General features: G+C 37.2%; 2 protein-coding genes across 2 annotated transcripts in view; one reads left to right on the top strand and one right to left on the bottom strand.

Moving 5' to 3' along the window:
• Positions 1-23474, bottom strand: part of syn2b (synapsin IIb) — a 142450-nt gene that overhangs the window by 5536 nt on the left and 113440 nt on the right. The window contains exons 6-11 of the mRNA XM_055183745.2: positions 15394-15456; positions 14829-14971; positions 14429-14503; positions 12153-12255; positions 3892-4038; positions 2624-2690 (exon numbers count right to left, since the gene is read on the bottom strand). Coding sequence (XP_055039720.1) covers positions 2624-2690; positions 3892-4038; positions 12153-12255; positions 14429-14503; positions 14829-14971; positions 15394-15456 — 598 coding nt within the window. The remainder of the gene's footprint in view (positions 1-2623; positions 2691-3891; positions 4039-12152; positions 12256-14428; positions 14504-14828; positions 14972-15393; positions 15457-23474) is intronic.
• Positions 16670-21209, top strand: LOC129427345 (metalloproteinase inhibitor 3). Its single transcript, XM_055183763.2, has 5 exons — positions 16670-16899; positions 18905-18996; positions 19536-19641; positions 20263-20384; positions 20574-21209. Exons 1-5 carry the CDS (start codon positions 16776-16778, stop codon positions 20763-20765), a joined length of 636 nt encoding a protein of 211 aa, XP_055039738.2. The 5' UTR covers positions 16670-16775; the 3' UTR covers positions 20766-21209.

Here is a 23474-nt window from a genome sequence, read left to right as displayed (position 1 = left end):
TTGAAAGTTATAGCAATGCGGCCATATTTAAGTGCTAATTGACCCTGGACCACAAAACCATAGTCAAAAGTAGCATGGGTATATTTTTAGCAATTGCCAAAAATACATTGTGTGGGTCAGTATCATTCGGGTATATTTTAAGGGTCAAAAGTCATTACACTGTAAAAAAAAACTTATTTTACTGTAAAAAATAACTTCTAAAAACAAGTTGAAATTGTTTTACTTAATTTTAATCTTAAGTTAAAGTAACATAAAAATATATTCCAAAACGCAATAAACGGCATTAAAAAAAATGAGTTAATGCCAAAGTCAGTATTATATCAGTTCAGTATTTAAAAGTAAATTCTTAATTTTACGCAAAATACATTCGCCGGGTTATTCCGTCATCTTTTCTCCCTTTTTTCCCAAAACGCGATAAACGCCACTCCTCCTTTTCTACAGAACGCAATAAATCTGCTCCACAAATTACAGCGCACCATTTCATGATTTCTAAACAAGATTTTTTTAAAGCACACTTTTGTTGTTTGCTTTGTGGTCCAGGGTCACATATCTGCTTGTTTTGGTTTCTATTTATTAGTTATTAATTCACATAAACACCACAGATTGTTGGGACACTATCATCATCAGCATACTGCTAAAGAGTAAATAAGTTCTATATATTTTGTTGGTCCTACACACACAAAAAAAAAACAAAGGTGATGTTTAGCACTAAAATGGTTCCCCTATGATTACGAGTCAGTTAACCACTTTTAGTGCTATTTAGCACAATTTCTTTGGAGTGTACAGTATACATGGGCACAGAATGATGAATATATATATAACAACAAACTACATTTATTAATTATATATATATATATATATATATATATATATATATATATATATATATATATATATATATATATATATATATAATGTAGTTTGTTGTTGAATAAAGAAATTCATTTACATCTGAGATGACGTAAGGATAAAGAGAGAATTTTCATTTTTTGGGTAAACTATTTCTTCAACAGTTGGTCAATTAAATATTGCATTATGTATTGCCAAGGCCATATTTGTATTTCGCTATATCAGCTTACGTAGTTTTTGAAAATATCTATATTCAAATTTTTCTATTCTAATATTTGCTTAAAAACAGCATGTCCACTGTATGGCTAAAAGATGGCATTTCTTGTAAAAAAGCACATAAATGCACCGTGAAAGAAAAAAATCATTTTGTAAACAGTCATAGCAGTGATTATTGTCATATTTCCATTTTAGCTCACTGTACATTCAATGAACAAAAGCCAACACTGGGGCAGTACCCTTTGAAAAGGTTTAAGGTTTTTCCAACAGATTTGTATACATTTGGTACAATCATGGCTTACCTGTACCTTTGAGGTACTAATGTGCACGGTACAAATGTGTACTTTTTTAAGGGTACTGCCCCAGTGACAGATTTTGTGCCTTTGTTTTGAGAGTGTATGAAGTTGCAGTATATTTGGTTATTAAATCTCACAAAAACATGCCCTAGTCACATTTCACCCCAAAGTCAGAATATGAAGAAGGCATTAGCCACTTGTTTTGACTACGACATTTAAACATGTTTCCTCCAAAATGTCAATTTCTGTATCATGCAAGATGTTTTTCTCTTGACCTTAAAATTATAAAATATATTTAATAAGATTTAATTTGACAAGATTCTTCCATTTAAATAATTCTTCCACAACAGGTTTTACATTGCTTATTATAAGGATCTACAGTATAAGCTGAAAGTTCAAAAAAGGATGTGGTCATGGCTAAAGTCTATAGCTGGCTATTCTGAAAAGTTACATTCATTGGCATAAGTTTGGAATGTACTGGCCATTCAGTTTTATGGCAATCCTCTGGTGAGCCCCATCAGTCAGATGCCCATTGTTTATCTGTTTACAGGTCAGGTTAAAAAGAAAAAAGTCTTGTAACTCTGGCGAACAACAAATAGTCTATTCCCAGCACCCTTACATTTAACCTGCCCTTAAAAATCATGCTAAAACAACAACTTATTACAGTAAAAAACAGCTTACTGGATACACACCGTGTGTACCCAAAATGTAAACACATGGATTTACTTTTCACTCATGCAAAACCACAAACACCACATTTAAATACAAACAACATCACACACATAACACACACACATCTGCAAACAAGACAATATAAGTCTGATAAACAATAATAAACTACTCCAACTGAAATACGGTAAGTCGTACAAACAGTACATTTTTCATATTGACCACACAGGACACTATAGCACTGAAGTTTGCGTAGGCACAATCAGAAATGTTCTTTAGCTAACAGCCAAGCCCTGAATACCACACGACTAACAAGAAAACGAAGGCAGCCATCAAAATGAAACAAAATATATAAACAGTACAGATAAACACCACATACTGTAGGGGCAAACTACACAGTCGAGGCATATTCTGAAGAGCACAAGCTCCAAACTATGGCATCTTTAACTATCTTAACCCCAACCAGCACCAGTGGACTGAACTTTCTCTTTATTGTGGCTTTATCTGGATTTGAGGCGGTTGAAATCATTTTGCCTGGACTTGTTTGGGTCCAACTGCAACTCCATTACAGTCAAGAATGTACTGTAAACAACCTTGTGGAGGAGGCCGCTGCCCGGGGATCTTGTTCGGATCAGCTTGGCTTTCCTTTAAGGCAGTGCTCTGAAAATATGATATGCAAACAATGGTCAACACATTTTGATTCTCTTCAACATATGCATGCACCGATATCTCGGCCTGTAATTGCTATCGGCATATTAAAGCCACTATCGGACGTCGGCTTTTGTTTAAAAACAGCTCATGATCAGGGCAATCGAAAGGGACGGAAAATGCTTTAAAAACATGCTGTATTCTCAATTAATTCAAGTAAGTCTATATAAAATGCTATATATTATTATTTCTACTAATAATCTGTCTTTATGATGTGGTTGACTCGTGTTGAGTCAAGAAACTCTCAATTTTGTTTATAAAATATAAAATGTTCCCAAGTAAAGGTAAATATCTCTGAAGATGTTTAACAAATTAAAGGCCAGATGTACTAAACGGGGCAAATTAACATTAGATCGCAATTCCAAAAAAGCACAGATGGAAGTGGAAATATCTGCGGGTTATTTACTACAAAGGCACAAATGAAATAACACATGCCAGAAGCTCATTTCCATAAAGACCAACGCAATCTAAGAGCAGCGCAAATTATTACCACGGACAATGCAGGTGAAAATGTGGACTGTGAAATCTCAGCTAATTAAAGCCACGATCGACTGAAAAAAGCTGGAGGACAAAAAATGAAGGGTTGCAAACACATGGTATTACGTGACGACTCCGGGTTGAGGGCTTCAAGTCATCTTTTATTTCCTCCAGCAAATTACAAATAACATGGCTTGGCAAACCATATTTTTGGATAGTTAAAATTGAAAAAAATCTTCTCGCTTCTACCATGCGATCTTTGAGAGGCTTTCTCCTGGCAGCAAGAACTGCAGCCATTTAAGGCGCAATTTTTGTGTGTGTTACATATCGGCACAAATTCCAGTAATTTCACAAACCACAAACATTAGTAATTCGCGATGTGTGAATAATTAAAAAACTCTCGACCTGAAAAGAGAACACTGACAAATGCATATGCAATAAGATCAGTCGCAAAAATACCTAGGCCACACCTCTAAAGTGTTAATTATCCATTGCGCGGCTTTAGTAAACCCCGACAGTCGTTTATTAAAGTCAAAATGATGGTTTGCACTGGCGCAGGCTGATAGTAAATCTGGCCCTAACAGTGCTCGTATTAGATATCAGTGTTTATATTGTGTTGTTTAGTCAAAACATAATAACATGTATGGTCAAATAAAATTCAAGTTTATGACCATACCTGAGCAGGTTGAGCTGTGGTTGGAGGTCTTTGAGGAGCTGATGGACGACTTCCTTCTTGGTTCATCTTGGCAAGGACGATTGCAGCTATCAGCTGACGATCCTCAACCTGATGATCTCCAATGAGTGGCATTGAAGATCCCACCACCTACAGCCAAAGACATCATATCGTTATTTTACTTACAAATATTGATGTTAAAAAAGCTCAATTAAAGGGATATTAGGAAAATGCTTTCAACAGACCCAGACAGAACCATTAATTATTAAATAACATTATGTTGTGTTTCTTCTGTCATCCTGGATGTTTTTTATTTGTTTCCTGATGCCATAAAGGATATATGCAGAGGCGGGAACCATTGGCTTACTACTTAATTTCCTGAACAACACGATACATGGCCACAGGCAAAACAAACACACGCTTTTTACTCGGTAGTTCTCCCATGTGTTGGCCTTTGATGCACTAAAATGCTATGCAAATAGATGTCTTGCTGGATTTAGAAACCAGAGGCTGTGTGTTGGCGAATTATGCAACTTTGTTTTGTCTCTCTGCATTAAATCTCTTACTGTCTTTGGGAGATAGCAGCTGGTTGAATGACATCCAACAAGCTCTGAATTATACATTGTTAAATCAGTCACAAACAGTATGACCCTTTGGCCTTATTTTTGACTTCCTAGTCTCCCAACAAACCAAATTTAGTTATTTTTTCACTTGTAGAGTGAGGATAGATAGCCATAAAGAGAAAAGTGGCATAGACAAAATGGGATGATTTTATGCTAATCACTGTATGCTAATACAGTTTCCATAGCAACAAAGCCATGTCATCTTTATAATGAAGTGGCATAGCGGGGAAAACAACACTTTTAAGCACAGCACTACATCATCTGACAAATGAGCTAATTTTGTCAGATTTACAAATATGTCTTGAATGCAAAAAGAACAGTGCCAGTGTCAGGTTTTCTCATAAACAGTAAGCACTTGTATGATTTAACCGTTCTGTCATTGTGAGATGTCCTTGGGGAGGAGCAATAACTGCAACATCCTTACATGGTGGAAACTAAACTTGAAACTAACATTTTTAACCACATTAAGAGCCACATTGTAGCTCCTTGAGGCCATCATAACCCTTCAAAATCATCTTTCATGAACATCAATTTACTAAAACACCTGGGAAAAATGAGGACTCTTTATGAGAACTTCAGTATCCTTTTTATGTGAGTTCAGAGAATATATTTGAGATGCTTTGTTTGAACCTTTGGATTGAATAGTATCTCGTCTTTGAATGTTTTTTTCTTGCTTTCCCGGTGCATGTGTGCATCTTCCTCTGCTTCTTTTCTGTACAGTGAGCTGAGACTGTAAAGGGGGTCGCACAGCTCAGCACCGCGCCGCATCGCGTCTAGGACAACTCTGAGGTATCGTAAACCGGAAGTGCACATTAAATAGCCACCTGTCCGCGCCAGTGTGCGTATACTGAGCTGCGCGTCCGGTGTGCAATCCCCTTTAGAAACTGACGGGAGAATGAGCTGGGTCAGCCTTATCTTGCAAGAATTTGTACATATTTTACGAGGTGGCTAATTTGTATGAATTCATACAGCTGCATGAAGTCAATCATGCAAAAACGTATGATTATAATAAATAAAAAAACATTAATGAAACCCCACCTCTAACCCAACGTCACAGGGGTCAAGGCAAATCGTATAAAAAAGTATGAATGTGGTCAAGTATTAATTAAAATTAGCCACCTCGTAAAATAGCCATATCACCCTGTAGCCCATGACTAGTTGCCCACTGAAGCTAAGTATTGAGTCTGGTCAGTACTTGGATGGGAGACCTCTTGGGAAAACCAGGTTGCTGCTGGTAGAGATGTTAGTGAGACCAGCAGGGGGTGCTCGCCCTATTGTCTATGTGGTTCCTTACACCCCAGTATAGTGATGGGACACTATGCTGTCAAAAAGCACCATCCTTTGGAAGGGACTTTAAACTGAGGTCCTGACTCCCTGTGTTCATTAAATATCCCAGGATGTCTTTCGAAAAGGAGTAGGGGTGTGCCCTGGCATCCTGGCCTACTAACCATCCCCTCACACACTAATTGGCTATATCACTCTGTATCCTTTCTACTAATAAGCTGGTGTGTGGTGGGCGTACTGCCGCAATATGGCGACCGTCACATCATCCAGGTGGATGCTGCACATCGGTGGCGGTGGTGGTTGAGAAGAATCTCCCTTTCATATGAGAAGCGCTTTATTAATGCATGTAATGAATTATTATTACCATGGGATAGTATTGGCTGCGTACACATGAAATAGTGCTTCCAATGAACAGCAACTTGTTTGCTTCTCGTTTGTTTTGAAATTTGACTGTTTGGACGTATAAACATGAAGATAGGTACAGTTTGTTAACCAGACGGACTTAAGTAGTTCAACAGAACTAAGATTCCTCGTACGTTAAGAATGTTAACACGCAATTTTAATGGGTCACGTTTAGTCACTTTTTCACACTTCATTGTTTGACAACAGACTAGACTAGAGTGTGAGAGTGATATAGCCAATCAGTTTATGAGGAGATGATTAGTAGGCCAATGGGCAAGTCATCCTGGGATATTTAATGAGCACAGAGAGTCAGGACCTCGGTTTAAGGTCTCATCCAAAGGACGGTGCTTTTTGACAGTATAGTGCCCCCTTTACTATACTGGGGTGTTAGGACCAACACAGACCACAGGGTGAGCACCCCCTGCTGGTCTCACTAACACCTCTACCAATAACAACCTGATTTTCCTAAGAGGTCTCCCATCCAAATACTGACCAGGCACAACCCTGCTTAGCTTCAGTGGGCAAGCTGTCTTGGGCTACAGGGTTTTCTACTTGCAGTAAATTTACCGGAATGACTTTACCAGTGAAAACAAAATGTGTGATTCACACATACAATGACGTTATGTCTTTTTACCAGTAAGATTTCATTCAGACAACAGTATTGAAATACTGATAAAGCATTAAACAGGTCAATATCACTATAAAGTGCATTTGAGACTGCCAATTTTCCATTTAACTTCATATGTTTTGTATTAAGGAGACCATAGGCTGTTAGAAATGCATATTGGTCAAATCCAGCACATTTTATAAATGAACTGCAAGCAGACACTATACAAGCAAACCTATAAAATATGTCCACCCTGTTATAGTTATATGAACAAATCACAAGCTGTTAACTTAGAGTTTACTGTTTTTCTTCAGCTTTTTAAAATCGAATTACACCATTATTACCGTATTACCGCAACATGATGAAAAGGTAAAAGGAAACTAAACTGGTCTTAGTACGGTTGCTTACTGAGGGAATTAACACACATCATAATTAGGCTACATATCATTGCGTCACCTACAAACACAAGCAACACTCCTTTGAAAAATTGTTAATACCAAAAACTCAAAGAAGAAATAGAAACTCTACCAAATATCAAAGATACATGAACATTAAACACTAACAAGTCTTTGTAGTGAAATCACATAAAAGGGTTTAATTTCAAAATTTGTCTACAAATCCATGTCTACCAAAATGATTCATCTTTCAACACATAATTATTAATTTAACTTCCTCTTTACAGATTTAAGTTGATTAAACATAATTTTAACAGTTCGTGTGTGTGGTGACTGACGATGGAAGCTCTCTTTAAAATAAACTTTTAATACAAAACTCACAGACAGGATAAATCATAGACACCATAAACACAACATAGAAGAGAACCAACAAATGAATAGAACAATGGCACATAGAACACACGGACACGGGTATTTTTATAACCGTGACTTTTTATTACACGGTTTGTCCGCACAAAAATGCAGGGCACTGAAATCGAACATTTTAAAATATTCTTGCAACGTCACTTTTGTTGGGCTTCGGATTGGCCAAGGTGGCTTTACGACTTTGGGTATATTGCCGCCTGCTGGTGTGGCATGCTCTTTACAGCGCTTGATAGTGTGTTTTTGCTTTTCAATGAAGACGGAGATTTCTTTTATACCGAGCATGTGTGGACAGGATTTTTTTTGTGGACAGGATGTTTTACCCACGTATGCAAGACCACAAGGGCAACGAATTAAATAAATAACATGAGTTGAGGCACTGGGCACAGTTACAGTACCACACCTAGAATTGTGTAACCTGTAACTGTGCCCAGTGTGCTTTTACACAAAAATGCAAATCGTTTAGTCATCCATGTACTGGTCATGATATTCCGATATGGGGCATTATTACTTGTGCCTCAACTTATGTTATTTATTTAATTCGTTGCCCTTGTGGTCTTGCATGCTAAAACATCCAGACAATTACGCAATTGTATTTGCGAACATTGCAGTTACGTTAGGACTGCAGATATGCGCAGTCCCATAGCGTTTCATTTCAGACAAACGCGCCATTATGTCAGTGCTTTACAGTATATTGGTATAGAAAAGGTAACAAAACCCTCAAGAGGAGGAGATTATGAGAAGAAATTATTACAGAGAGAATGTTTTTGGATCTATTCTTTAAATACTCTGTCACCTTTTGGGTTAAATGAGGATTTTTTCTAGTAATTTATCATGTTTGTGATTTGTACTTGTCACATGACATGTATTTTGTTTGTATTTGTCATATCTTCTTGCGTGTATGTCTAATTAAGGTGATCACCTGTGTTTTATTTAAAGGTGATTTCACTTCACATTGATATTGTGCCTGATGAAGACCTGAGTGTCAAAACGTTGCTTTTACAATGAAAAACTTTTTGGAGCAGTAACTTCACATAGTAGTGCGGACTTCACATTTCATTATTCATTTATATTCAGTTGTCCTGCACCTGGACCCAATTTGGGTATATGTGATGTGCACACCATTTTTGTATTTTTTGGTTTTTAGCTATATCCCTGTGGCATCTGAGGTATGTCCCATATCCATTGTACTTCCTGTGGTGGCAACAGCACTGTGGTGTGTGTGGGCTACATTCTGTTCCTCAGTTTTCAAATAAGATGAACCTATGTTTCCTGTCATGGCCAAAGGGTTTGTCTCCTCTGTTTCCTGTTACAGCTGAAAGGTTTGAAACTGAATTCCCCAAGCTTTCTGTACTGACCAAGCTGCCTGGCTGTGCCTATGTTCTATGAGTTTTCTGTCACAGCCATGATGGTCGCTTCTCTGTGTCTTGTAGGTCAGATAAGATGGTCACACCAGAACTCTTAAGACTCTCTACCCTTGACAAGATGGCCATCCCCGAGCTCCATAAATTCGCTTCCCTTGCCAAGATGGCCATACCCAACCTCTCTGAACTCTCTGGGTGCTTCTCAATATGGTTCCTTGTTTCCTCGCTCCTACGTCCTAGAACCTACGACCCAGAAACCACTTGTGCTTTGCCATCTTAAAGGACATCTCAATTATTTAATTGCACAGTGAGGAGGTGAGGAACAAGGAGTTAGGAGGCTTCCTGAGGAGTCATGAGTGAGGATACATTAGTGTATACTATGCAGAAGTGTTTTATCAACTAAACCTGACCCACGTGTAAACAGTGTTGTGCCTTTTGTTTAATGAACTCGTTCATATTTTGGGGGAACGTAAGCTGAACACACTGTATTACTGCCTGATGAACGTTACTGTGAACTCGTTCATTCTGGTGTTTGTGAACGGCACGCTCTCACAGTTTAACGTCGTTCAATAGGGTGCCAGATTTCTATAGAGTCTTCCACGCAAAAACCCGGCTAAAACACACTGTAAACAGGCCTTAATGTGTAGCGGACAAAAACTGCCAATCTGGCAACACCAGCCACCAGTGTTTCATCACTGCATGCGTCATCAAAACAAAACGCAGCATGGAGGTGACAGCAGCATGTAGGCAACAAAGCAGTGGTTTAATTTTAAATAACATCATATTTGTCTCAAATCGTTAACGATTAGCATGGGCTGCTAAAGCATATTTTGGATCTTGAAATAGACTCTGACTAAGCTCACGCTATTTAACATGCACATGCGGTGTGCGAGTTGTCCTACACGCGACGGCGTGCTGCAAGAAGTCTGGTCCAGTTTATCTGTCAAGCTGTTTGTAAAGTTTAGTGCTAAGTCTCTGTTAGTTTATATATCCTGTTGATGTGTTTTGCCCCCACGTGGGCTATTGTTTTGTCTTGTGTTTGTTATTAAAGTCTTTAATTTAACCCTTCATCGTCCGCGCTTGAGTTCTCATCTGAAATCCCTGACAGAATGATTCTGATAGAACTGAACCCAGCGACGATGTTGGTGTCAGCAGGCTCTGACCCGAGTCAGAGGTTGGTGGTTTCTTACACCCTCACGAGCCGGGAGGCCAGGGCGACGGAGGTCCTGTTGATGAAGGCAAGGAGGTTGCCGGAGCCCGCACAGTCGACCCGTCCCGCGCAGTCGAAACCAGCGCAGTTTGCGCTGCGCCCACTTCCTGCACCTCCATGGACTTTATTGCCTTGTGCATACCCCATGGACTCATCTGTGTCTGATTTAGTTTACCCTTGCTTTGTCAAGCACCTTGTTATCTTATATTTTGATGTATTTATATTTTGTTGTATCTGTCATGTTTTCTTTGTCCTATGTGTTCCCTTGGGGACACCAGGTGGCATCCCTTAAGGGGGGGGGTGGTACTGTCAGGATCCTGCCAAGAAGTCTTGTGTTATATTTATGTCTTGTCATGATGGCAGGGTTCTGGCAGTCCCACGTTCTATGTGAAGGCTCATGGCCTTGTGTATCGGGTCATGGCCTTGTGTATCGGGTCATGTGCCTTCGGTGTCTTGTCTCTTGTTCCCGCCCCCTCGTTTTCCTGCTTATTGTTAATCATTAGTTCATTCCCATCACCTGTTCTCTCCTCATTATCTTGTTTGGCTTCCCTATTCAATGTCATTGTTTCCTTTGTTCTGTTCAGGATCATTTTGTACCGTCGTGTGTTTGCCAGTTGTGTTCTCGTCAAGAAGTCTGGTCCAGTTTATCTGTCAAGCTGTTTGTAAAGTTTAGTGTTAAGTCTCTGTTCGTTTTTATATCCTATTGATGTGTTTTGCCCCCACGTGGGCTATTGTTTTGTCTTGTGTTTGTTATTAAAGTCTTTTATTTAACCCTTCATCGTCCGCTCTTGGGTTCTCATCTGAAATCCCTGACAGCGTGTAAATCACTTTCCCCTTCACATTGTCACGCCTTTAAACTCACATAAATGTTGGTATTAATCATTCAATTATTGTTAATGTAAACTCTTTTCAGACAGTGTTTTTAATATTCATGTGTTGATTTCCTCGTTTGCATCCTAGAAGGGTGGAGCTAAGACGCAAGAAAAGGAAGCAAGGAAAGGAAAAGAGGATGCACAAATATGAATCGAAAAGGCACAATTTGTTTCACCTCCACTCCAGCACTTACCTGGACTCTTGTATTTTTTGTCTGTTTCTCAATCCGAAGGCTGCAGTCTGTGGAGGTCACATATGCGGGCTGCATACGTCATCAAGCCTGGTTTATTTAAGTTAACTAAACATAACAATCGCAAGTCATAAGCATATTACAACAATGTACGATTAACTAAGAATAATAGTCAACTTTATAATTTTCTTGATAAAAATACAGCCTAGAAATGGACCTTTGGAGGCTGCAGCCTTCGGAAGCGTCCATTCTCTAGAAGTGTCTGGAAACCGCTCCTAGGGAGGGGGCTCTGTCACATATCTGTCCTGTGTTCCCCAGTATGTACCTCTTTTTGAAGTCTTGTATTCTGTTGTCCATGTTTGTAGTTTTTTGTTCTTTTGTTTATTGGTCCGTGTGTTGATAGTTGCGCAGGTGTGTCTTGTTATCCAGATTACTCTGTGTATATAGCCTAATGTTTCCATTGTTTTTTGTCAGTTGTTGTATGTGGATTCTCTGGTTTGGATTATTTTGTTTTTGGTTTATTTTGTATGCTTCTATTTTTGCATCACCTTGTTTTATGTTGATTAAGGTCATTTTGATCTGCCGCATCTGCCTGCCTTTGTCCACACCGTTACAACTTATTACAAAGAGTGGTGACCTCCAGCATTACTTGAAATTACTGTTTGTGTGAATAATAACTGCTTCAAAACCTTCAAAAAATTATGACAAAACTTCATATAATGCACCACTGAAATGAACACATTTAGCTGAAGTTTATAATGGATAGTTAAAAGCATATTTCACCCAAAATCATGTTGTTCTAAACCTGTATGAGTTTCTTTATTCTGTTAAACACAAAAGCAGATATTTTGATAGACTATGGTAAGCACACAGTTGCGTCACATTGCTCTCACCTCAGTGATGTAATCCGTTCCATCTTTTCCATGTATGGCTTTAACGGCACAGATGTCCAGACCTCCAAAAACATCTGCACAAGCATCCACCCACAGCTTGTATCTGCAGGACAGAAAAACACACAGCATTAGCTTTTACGTCAGATCAGATTTAACCCATATACTGTATATGGGTTGAATATATATGTAACCTATATATTTGTAACTCATATGGTTGGCAAGGCATCATGGCTGAAATATGATTGGATAAAATCTCCAACGTAAATATACACTACTGGAAGCAACCAAGAGCAACTATGAGAAAATGTATGAAATGAAGTGAATAGACTATTGGGAATAATTGAATACACATTCATGAAAAATATATTAAAACATTTGTCAGTGATTTTGATAGTGTTTAGGCCAGCAGAGAAGGCCCACCACTGTGTTTGACTGGACTACTTTGCCTGATACATTCTGGTCTGTAACAAACTAAAGAGCTGACTGAGTGATTATACAGTAGACTTACAAGCTAGACAGATAATGAGACACAATTAATGTCAAGAAAGCCTGGAATTCGGCTCCTGACAACATTTACTAAAAAGGCATGTTCACTTTGTGTTAAACTAATGACCTGGGTTGATAAGACCATACTTTACCAACTGAACTCATAAAATAATATGAATCATTAAATAACCACAAATTAATTACTTTGAATGTATTTACATTTATAATATATTACATCTATAACAAATTATAAAACAGTTCTTTCTGGTTCGTAGATCTGATTGGCCTCTGTTTACACACATCCCCATCTCCTTGAAAGGGAGCAAAAACGCATCTTAGAATTAACCCAGTATACATCGGGACACTTGATGACTTATTTTCCAGTAATGTGAGTATTAAAACACGAGACAACACCATAAGCATCACGCAGAAACATTCTCTCTTGTTTAAAAACTGGTAAAGTAGAATATAAAAAACACCTGTCCGATTTTATCTAAGGAAATTTTGAGTAGGCGCTATCTTTATTACTCGATTGTACATTTGAATATTATATGGCTATTACATCTGTTGAGTTCTGATATTGAAAACAAACGTCTGAACATCTGGGTTACCTGTCATTTTGAGCTTCAAGTCCGTAGCGGGGGAAAGTAGTTTTTAAAGACACTCCTTAGTTGTTTTCTAGTTTTCGTTTTCAAACTTGCACCGTTGAAATGTTGTTTAAAAGCAATATTGTTTTCTGAGTCGTGTGAAATCTTTCTTTCCCCGCCAGTGTTTTAAAAAAAAATTGCCAGATATTTTTATGAAGGACTTTTGATAGAGATAAGATCCTGAGCGATCCTTAAAACATACATGGAGTTCTTACTGTTTGCCCTAAGGGGATACCTTCGGGATTTATAAGGTGAGTACCTTATAACCCACCTGGTGGATAATAGCGGAAATATGGATTGCAATTGAATTGTCATTGGCAGGGAAGCATTTTGTCGTGTGATATAGCTCTATATAGCGAGAGCTAAAGGAGTGGGAAGTAAAGGGGCGGTTACACTAGACTATTCTTAAATATTTTTTGGATGTTACTGAAAATATGGACGGGAAGTGCTTCGTCCATATTTGCTCTTCAGTAAAACTATTGCGTATTTCAATTTTACGTTTGCACGTGATAGATTCACGTGCAAACGCGATAGTTTCACGTGTGCACGCAAAACTTTCACGTGAGCACGCGACAATTAACTTTAAAAAAAAAATTCTGCACATGAAGGTTTCGCGTGAGCACATGAAAGTTTCACTATTGCGTATTTCGCTTTCATGTGTGCACGCGATAATTTCACATGCGCACGTAAAAGATTAATGTGCGCACGGAAAACTTTCACTTGAGCATGCGACACTTAACTTAAAAAATAATTCTGCACATGAAGGTTTCGTGTGAGCACATGAAAGCATTCGCATGTGAAAGTCAATGGAACTAAAAGTGTAGTGTGACTTTTTTACCTATTGTAGTTTGTGATTTGCTACTTGTTATTGCTAGTTAAGATTCTTATCATTGTACTACAGCACATTTTGACACACTGTACTTGGTTACACTCTTGTTCACAAGATACGTGTTTAAATATTTGTATCTATTCAATATATTTCTATCCTTTGTTCTGTGGGTAGAGTGTACATTTTAGACAACATTTAAAGGGTCCTTATCTGAATGTTTTGTTGTACACAAGCTCAAACCTAACTGATATATTTTACAAAATTTTTGAAGACTTATATTGTTTATATATGGACTGATGGACGGTCTAACTCACTTGTCAGTCATGGCCACCTGCTCCAGCATAGCAGAGCCTGTGTTTGACTTCCAGTTGCCAGAGATGGATGTTCGCCTGGGAAACAAAATCATTTCTTATGTCAGACACAATATATCACAGTCGGTCCGTGTAACGATTTAGCCAAACCTAATTACAATGCTTCTGAAGTTTCATTTTACAAAACACAACCTGATCCTGAATTGCAAAGAATAATGGCATTGGACAGAATTGCTGTATTGTGTCTATATCCCAATGTTGAAAACAAATCCACCCATTAATAAAAAATAACATTACATAGTAATTCAAACAATCAGTTCACTGACGCAAATCTATTGATTTGAATAAAAATAGACACTAATACAGCAATGTATATCTGGTGATCAAATGTAATTGTACTTACATATAAGCTTTGTAATCAGATCCAATCTTCTGAACCCTGATGTCATATTTAGCATCAATAAATGGCTCTGTGGTTGTGTATGTCTGAGTAATGGCCACAACACTTGCAATGTCTTGGAAGTCACTTTGATTGTCAATTTTTACCTGGCAAGAGAAAAACCAAAGCATAATTTCTTCATAAACGTGATTTACTGATGGGCTAAAAGTACTGCAGGAGGTATTAACAGATAAGTTATGGAAGCTTTGTCTGACCAATCTCCAACCCCTCTTACGCAAAAAATTAACCAAACACAACTATAAAAATGATTTTAAACTTTTCAAACACCTTTTTAAACGTTTTAAAGAAACAGGAAGTCCCGCCTTAAACTCAAACCAAATATCAATTTTGAAAATGTTCAGAAATTGCTCAGAAGTGTTTTATACTGTACATACAGTATCATTAACCCATAAAACACTTCACACAGCATCAACTGTATTACCAAATTAAGAGATTGAAAACCATTGTAATAGATTTGTAATTCATTGACAGAGAAAAGTATTTCAAAGCATCTAATCATGTGATTTACCTTTCCCATTCCAGAGTGGGCGTGTCCGATCTTCACAACAACAGGAAATGTCGGCATTGTAATCTGGAAGGCAGAATATATTGAACAATAAACTTTGAGAATGAAAGGCTGTTACTTAACAGTTCATTTTACATATGTTTTCTTAACTGACAAAAAATAGAGCAAGCCTTGCTTCAATGTGTGTAAAATGTTACTTTTATTTGATATCCTGCAATATCGAATAGGAAAGCTCTGAGGATTGTTAATCTTTTCGAGAGAGACCATATTTGTCACTTTGTATTCACTTGTGTTCACCCAACAGTATCTCACAGCAATTTGTTCGTATTTTACGAGGTGGCTAATGCGTTTAATGCATACGACCACATTCGTACATTTATGTACAATTTGCATTGACCCCTGTGATGTTGGGGTTAGGGGTGGGGTTTCGTTATTGCTTTTTATGATAATCGTACGTTTTTGCAAACGTTAGCCAAATATGTATGTACGAATTCTCGTGAGATCATTCTGGTTCACCTTATTCATTTAAAAAATACTCATGTGTTGTTTAACAAGTACAATTAAATGGAAAGGAAATATATCTCCTGATTTCTAAATCACTCAAAGAGCTGCCCTGTTCAAAGATTTTATCGATTTTTGGTATTTGACGGCTCCTCAGCTTGCGTGGCTCCATGATATATTGAAGTATGCAATAAAATGGCGGCTGAGAAAGCGACTGAATCACAAATTTTGTGTTAATGAGGTTATATTTTCACTTTTGGTTGCATTGCTAGCAAGAACTAAGCATTGTAGTTTTCAAATATGGGATTAGTTATCACAAAGGCGCTCTATGTTTATATTTCAAACAGAATTCCATTACGCTGCCTATGAAATCTGTTCGAATGCGTTTCCCGGGGCTGCCTTTATGCCGCCAAAGTCATTGCCACATGAGGGAGCGATACAACAAATCATCTGCCTTAGTTTTCAGACACAGCCTACCGGTATGTTTCCCCAACCTTATTGTTTACAGGTGTGTCTTGTTACCCTAGAAAGTATATAAACCCCAGTGTTTGCCATTGTCTTTATTCGTTATTGTTTTATTATATGTGCTGTTTTTTGTTCATGTTCATGAAAATTGTCCATGCTTTGAATTGTTGTAGCACTTTTAAATTGTATTAAATAAACACAGAGTAGATCCAGTCTTGTTGTTTCATGTTTGGACAAGAATCATGATTCTTGGATCCAGGAATGTGGGAGGGTTGGGGTTTGTTTAATTGTTTAGAGAGTTGAGTCCCTCCCTCAGACTCACATGTGAACTAGTTCAAGAGAGAAGAGGACATTTTTATCACAGCCTAAATCAGACCTAAGTGTGTTAAAAGATTAGTATCAATTAGCTGCTGCAGATCATGGGTGTCACATTATCTGGTGTTGTGCTGATCTTTCTGTTTATAGGACTGAGTAAATGGACGGCAGAAAGCTGCAGCTGTATCCCACGTCACCCTCAAAGACTATTCTGCAGTTCTCAAATAGGTATGTCAAACGCTCCTAACTCATGAGCTTATATTTTTTCATTTTGTATTTCTAAAACATTTGCAAAGCAATGTGCTATCAGATATTTTGCTTGAAGTGTATGGATAGTACAGTTATAAATCATTTACATCTTTGTACATTCTACAGTATTTGTAGATTAAGCTAAGAAAGTTTTTACTTAGCTGTGCTCTTTAAATTGTTTATTTTACAAACATTTAATTCCCTTTTTATGGGCTCTGAATATTATAAAGGAAAAATTCAATTTTAGGCAGTAATTCCTTACTCTTTTCAGTAATCATGATTAACCTATGATTTACTATTATATAAAAAATAATTGAGACATAATGTCGATATTTTACAGCTTTGGTCATGTAAATGACTGTTGTTGGAACTCGGTGTCCTGAAAGATGTTTCCCATTTAGTGAGTGCTGTATTCAATCTAAATGAAAACCTGCTTCAGTGCCAAAAGCATGTTTACTGTAACATTCCAGCATTAGCTCCGGAACAGTGAAGAACTGAACAAGAAAAAATGGGTTGGAATTACAAACAGATGCTTTGAAGATAGTAAATTAAACAAATCCATCATCTATGACATCAGTTACAGTATGACATCAATCTGACATCCAACAAACTATTTATTAACATTTGATAGTGTCCATAAAGTTTGTATTTTCAATTAATATGAGTCTGTTCTTCATGCAGTTCAATGCCAAATTAATTTAGATGGAAAACATGTTAAATAACACTGTTAAAACCAAAGTAATAATTATATTTTATAATGCCAATAATGCCAGCCAATAGAAACATATACAAGTTAAATAATCAAGGACCCAGAACTGATCCTTGGGGGACACCAAGGATCCTTACTGCTTAAGAAGAACATCTACAGTGTTTCACACAGCAACCATATGATTTAAAGCACTGTTAAATGGAAACACATTACTGACAGGTGTATATTTTTGCTCAAACCACAAAAAAATATTTTAAATTTGAATTAAAATTATTTTTTAATTCAAACCACAAAAAATATTTTTTTTCTAGCTTAAGCTAAATCTTACTTGTGTACGACGATATAAACAAACAAGTAACTTTTAATGAAAAATGTTATCTGAATATACACCAAACTACATACACCAACATACAATACAAAGACAAGAATGAACCAAGATAGCATGGTTTTTATAAAGAAGTTGATAAAGATGATGGCTGACAGGTGAGTTTGATTGAAGAGGAGAGACCGTGAAGGATCATGGGAAATGGAGTCTGTGGGAAGATGGCAGGGGATACAAAGGGAAACAAGCAGGAACACAAAACGGGACTGTAAGGGCGCACTCACATTATCCAAGCCAAACCATGCCCCAGCGCGATTGTTACCCCTCCCTACTCCCCCAGATGCACGCACTCACACTGTACTTTTATCGATCTGAGTCCGGGTGCGATTTCGTCATTAAGATGCGATTGTTTTGAAAAAAGCAGGAAGTAAAGCACTCTCTTAACACCCACCGTAATGATAAGTCTGTGTTTTTTATTCGGTTGATCTGTCACGTGTGCAGCTCGGACATTCACGTAACCCTGCTGCTCGCATCAAAAGGTTTTTATGGAGGCAGATGAAGGTGAGTGGTCGCGCAACTGACGTCATCACCTTTTGAATCGCGTTCAGGCGCGATTGCGGTCACACCACAGCCTTCCGCGCCTGAGCCCAAGTGAACCGCGCTCCAGCCCACTTCTGCAACTCGGGCCATGGCGCAATTAACCAATCCGCACCCGGGCGCGGTACAGAGCGATCACACTAGTCAAACAAACCAGGCTTTGGGGGTCAAACGTCTGCATGTTATCCTTTGGAACATCAGATAAAACATGATGACTTTCGTCTTTTTGTAACGCCATTTAAAATAAAAACAAATTATTCTCCTGCATGAAATTAAATGATTTCTTGGAAGAAAATGCTGAGTATTGATGCTTTCATTCAATGCACCAGTAATAGCAACTGACTTTCCTCCTGTAGTGATGCGAGCTGTGATAACTGGAGAAAAAATGAATTATGATTACAAGATGTATGGCCTGGAAACAATTCAATATCCCATCAAAGTTATCAAGGTAAGCTAATGAGTAAGCAAGTCTTAAAATTCCCATTTGTCTCATCTCTGATAAGATGATTTTCTTGGTGCATACTCTACTTGTGGCCACATCATTGTTTAATTGATTGAATAGTGCTTTTGGTGCTTTTTTTGAGTTCTTCAGCTTACTTGCTAATGCAAGGTGCCAGTCATGGTTCCTTGCCACAAGTTTCACCCCTGGAGGATGCAGAACTGATCAAATGTATAGATTAAATGCATTGGAAAGCACTTTTAGAAAACATGTTGGTATCTGTCATTAATGTATGTAAATGTTAAAGATACATGCTTTGACACATGTAGGTTTAAAGATAAAAGAGCACCTGCAGAGGCAGTGAGGTAATATACATTTAACAGAAAAAAAACTATGAATAAAATATTTGAATGTTTATTACAAAAAAATATTTATGTTCACAGAAATTAAAAATAAATAAATAAATAAATAAATATGGTGTTCAGAATAATCAGAAAAAGAAAAGAAATGATACAGCAAAAAAAAAAGATAATATTTCACTTATTCAGGTGTTCAAGGGTTTTGATGTTACTAAGGAAATCCAGTATGTCTACACCAATTCCGAATCATCAGTGTGTGGTATCACATTGAACCGTGGCCAGTATCTGCTTTCAGGTAAAAACATTCCTACTTTTTTCTAAGTCCAAGAGTTTTGAGTTTAATCTGGTCACAGTCCCCACATGTATATTGAGTGCTGCATTCTGTGTTAATACTGATCATACAATTCATACAATGTGTAATTTGAAAAAGTTACAGAAAAGCGATGTAACTCTTCGAACCAAAAATTCATTCCCCAGTCCAAAAAACAAACAAACCCGCAGCAACACTTAACAATAAGGTTACATTTGTCAACACAATACATGACAGTGACACATAAACAGAAATTTGTGATACGATCACGGAAAAACGCGGAAATCCGTGACAGTATCACGAAAAAATAATAAAAAAATTATGTGACTAGGTACATAATTTTGTCAGACCGGGTAGAATATAACCTCTTTAGGTGCCACTGTAAAAAGTGAAAAATTTAATATTTAAAGTTACCAATTGAAGTGTCATTTTTTAAAGAAGATCCAGCTTTTACTTTTTACAGTGCAAAGGGTACCACCCCAGTGACAGCTAGGGACCATTTCTTAACCATTCTTTCTGACAGTGTACCGCTTCTGAGACTTTTTTGTATATGTACCTGTACCTGTGTTTCTGTTTGTACAGTAATGTTTATTTATTGTCTCTTAGGGGTAATTAATCCTGGTGGGTTCTACATTTCACTGTGCAGTTTCATTCAACGCTGGGACAAACTCTCCCAAACGCTGAAAAAGAACATCAAACACCGATATAAGATGGGCTGTGACTGCACGGTAATGGCCTGTGTCATATTTTCCCCTCCGAAACAATAACTATAAATAATTTTAAACCTAAATTTACATATTGACCAGTATCAAAAATTTGTCTCAGTAAACTTACACAAACTATTATGTTATGGTCCTCGTCTATAACGTGATTTATAACCATATATAAGACTAATCTTTATCCTGATATCTTTACAGATTTCCACATGTTTTCGGAATTCCTGTCAGTCCAGCTCTAACGCTGAGTGTATACTGACAGACAGGAGAGACTTATGGTCAAAGGACAAAAATGACATGATTAATGAGAATGTTTGTATTAAACACAGCAGTGGTTCCTGTAGCTGGCACACTGGAAGTTCAAATTCTTCAGACAGTATCACTACAACATAAATGTGTCTGTGGTCTCAAGACCAAAAGAAAGAGTGTAAAAGAGAAGTAAAAGAAGAGAAGTAAAAGAAGAAAAGTAAAACGAAGTTTTCAGTAAAAGAAGAGAAAAGGGTTTGATCCCGAGTCCTGTTCTGCATTGTAGGATTTTTTTTACAGTAGAGTAACAGACATTTATTTGGTCTTATTTTAAATGAATTTTATAATTCATCTTTATCTTTATAATGTAAACATTTAAGATTTTCAAATTTTTTTAACATTTTTTTTGCATCAACTGAAAAAAAACCCATTCCTCTACAGAAAACCTGTAGGCCCCTGATGCATGATTTCAGTGATGGAATAGCACTTGACTACATTTTAAAACAAGATGCACATTATAGTGATTGTTTTAGTATAGAAATATCTGTTATGCAATCAATATCGCCGCTCCATATGCAGTTTACGCATAAAGAAGTCCAAAATAAAACTTTCAGGTTTTTCATCTGCTGTTTTCTTGAAGCTGACTTTTAATCTACTTACAAGAAAGACATTTAGTCATTGTCAGTGGATTAATACTCTCATGTAAGATTAGCTTTGTCACATTAGATTAAGCTAAAGTCCATTACAGATGCAAAAATATAGACTATAATATATAACTGCATATTTGTATAAATGTAGTTTGTGTTGCTGTCAAAATAATATTATAAATGACAACAATAGCATTTTAATAAAGTTATATTCTCACTGTAGTTGTGTGTGTTTTTTTGTTGTTTTTTTGTTTTTAACGAAAGAGGGTGCCACAGTAAGAGTCTGCTTAGGGCACCCATTTGGCAAGTCCTGTACGCAATGAATTTATGGCCCAAAATGCAATAATTATTTAATATTTGCGCTTGAATCTAAAAAATTCAGGATTATTTTCAACCCAGTGTTAAGTCATAAAGGGACAAACCCAGCCACTGGGTTAAATCAACCCATAAAATGTTTATATTGGGTTAAAACAACTTTTTGGGGTTAAAACATGGTCCAAAGGGGTTGTACCTATTCTCCTAATGAGTCATGGGTGCGTTTTGGGTGCAAAGTCTATGAAGCAAAGAGAAAATAAATGGGAGACTACGATTTAGCCTTATCTTGACAAGGCAGAGAGTCCACAAAACACATAGCAACATTACACAACAAACCGGCACAGGACTGCAAACACATGGGCATTAAATATGAAAGGAACTGGGGAGAGAAACATACACTGTTAGAAAAAAGTTCAAAATATGTGGTCAATGGGAGAGGACCCTTTAAACATTTGGTATCAATATGTAGAGGTACCAATATGTACGTCTGAGGTACTAATTTGAACTATTCAGGTCCAAAGCTGTACTTTTTGAAAGGGCACTGTGTCATGACTGGATAACAGGATATGTGAAGTGAGGACGCAAGTGCAGAGTTTGTGGAATAAATAACATTTAATAAATCAACAAAAACAAAACACGGGAGTCAAAACACGGCAGGTAAATATTCAATTCAATTCAATTCAATTCAATTTTATTTATATAGTGCTTTTCACAAGTTTTAATTGTTGCAAAGCAGCTTTACATGAGTAGATGTAAAGGAGAACACAGAAAATCAATAGATAATATAAGCAGTAGAACATAGCGGCTAAGGTTAAACCGTACAAGCAAGCGTATTAATAATGTTACATATACAGTAAAGTGCTAAGCTAAGCCAAAATAAAGCCTAAATAAAACACAGGAACAGATGAACGTAGAACGGGAAACAAACATGGTAGTAACGACAATGATCCGGCAGTGAGTGTTGCACAAACAGAAGTATAAATACACAGACTAAGTGATAACAAACAGGTGGGATGAATTAGGTAATTAATAAATGAATGTCCAGGTGATAATAATTAGAACAGACACAAAACATGACACGGACTAACTGTGACATACTGCCCCCGTGCTAGCTTACATTTTTTGACAATTTTAATAGTAACAATAATATATAGAAATAATCTGCATATGGCAGAGGGATCTGTCTAGGCAGGAGAATTGTAAACCATTGTTTTCCAGAGAATCTAATCAAAAACTCTTCTTAAACAACAGAAAACATGTAATCCTGTTTACATCTCCAAGACAAACCACCTACAGTAACCCCTAAATGAATAGTTCTGTTAGAAAAACTACAGGCTCTTTAACTGACCATTAAGGGCTCTATCTTACACCCGGTGCAATGCAGCGCAATGCGCAACGCAAGTGTCTTTTGCTAGTTTCCACCCTGCGCAATTATAATTTTCATGTTTAGTGGCGCGTTGCTATTTTGAGGCAACTAAAATAGAATACGCCATTGACCAACAAAAACCTGCTCTAAAGTCTAAAGTCAATGGTGCAATATGTTTTTTGTTACTTAAAGAGCGCATTAGTAATATGCACCTATAAATGGGACGACAACGCGGGTTTGCTTAACACATACATGAATGCGCAGCAGCACAAACACGCTTTTAAATATGAAAGATTAAAGGATTGAAATGTAAAAGATTATTATTGAGTCTCTTGAACATAAATGAGGACCGATTATGAGACGTTAGAAGGCGTAAAGAGCTGCTTCACCTGCAGCCTGGTATGTAAATAAATGCTTTGCTTTCAACAAATGCATCTGTTTTTAAATGCTACCTAACGGATTTATTGCATATAATGACTCTGTTACCTGTGGATATACTGAGATGAGAAACATTAAGTAATGCTTAAA

Source organism: Misgurnus anguillicaudatus, chromosome 14, assembly GCF_027580225.2.
Source record: "Misgurnus anguillicaudatus chromosome 14, ASM2758022v2, whole genome shotgun sequence".
NCBI lineage: Eukaryota > Metazoa > Chordata > Actinopteri > Cypriniformes > Cobitidae > Misgurnus > Misgurnus anguillicaudatus.
The sequence above is the reverse complement of the archived record's forward strand: the minus strand, read 5'-3'. Positions and strand labels throughout refer to the sequence as shown.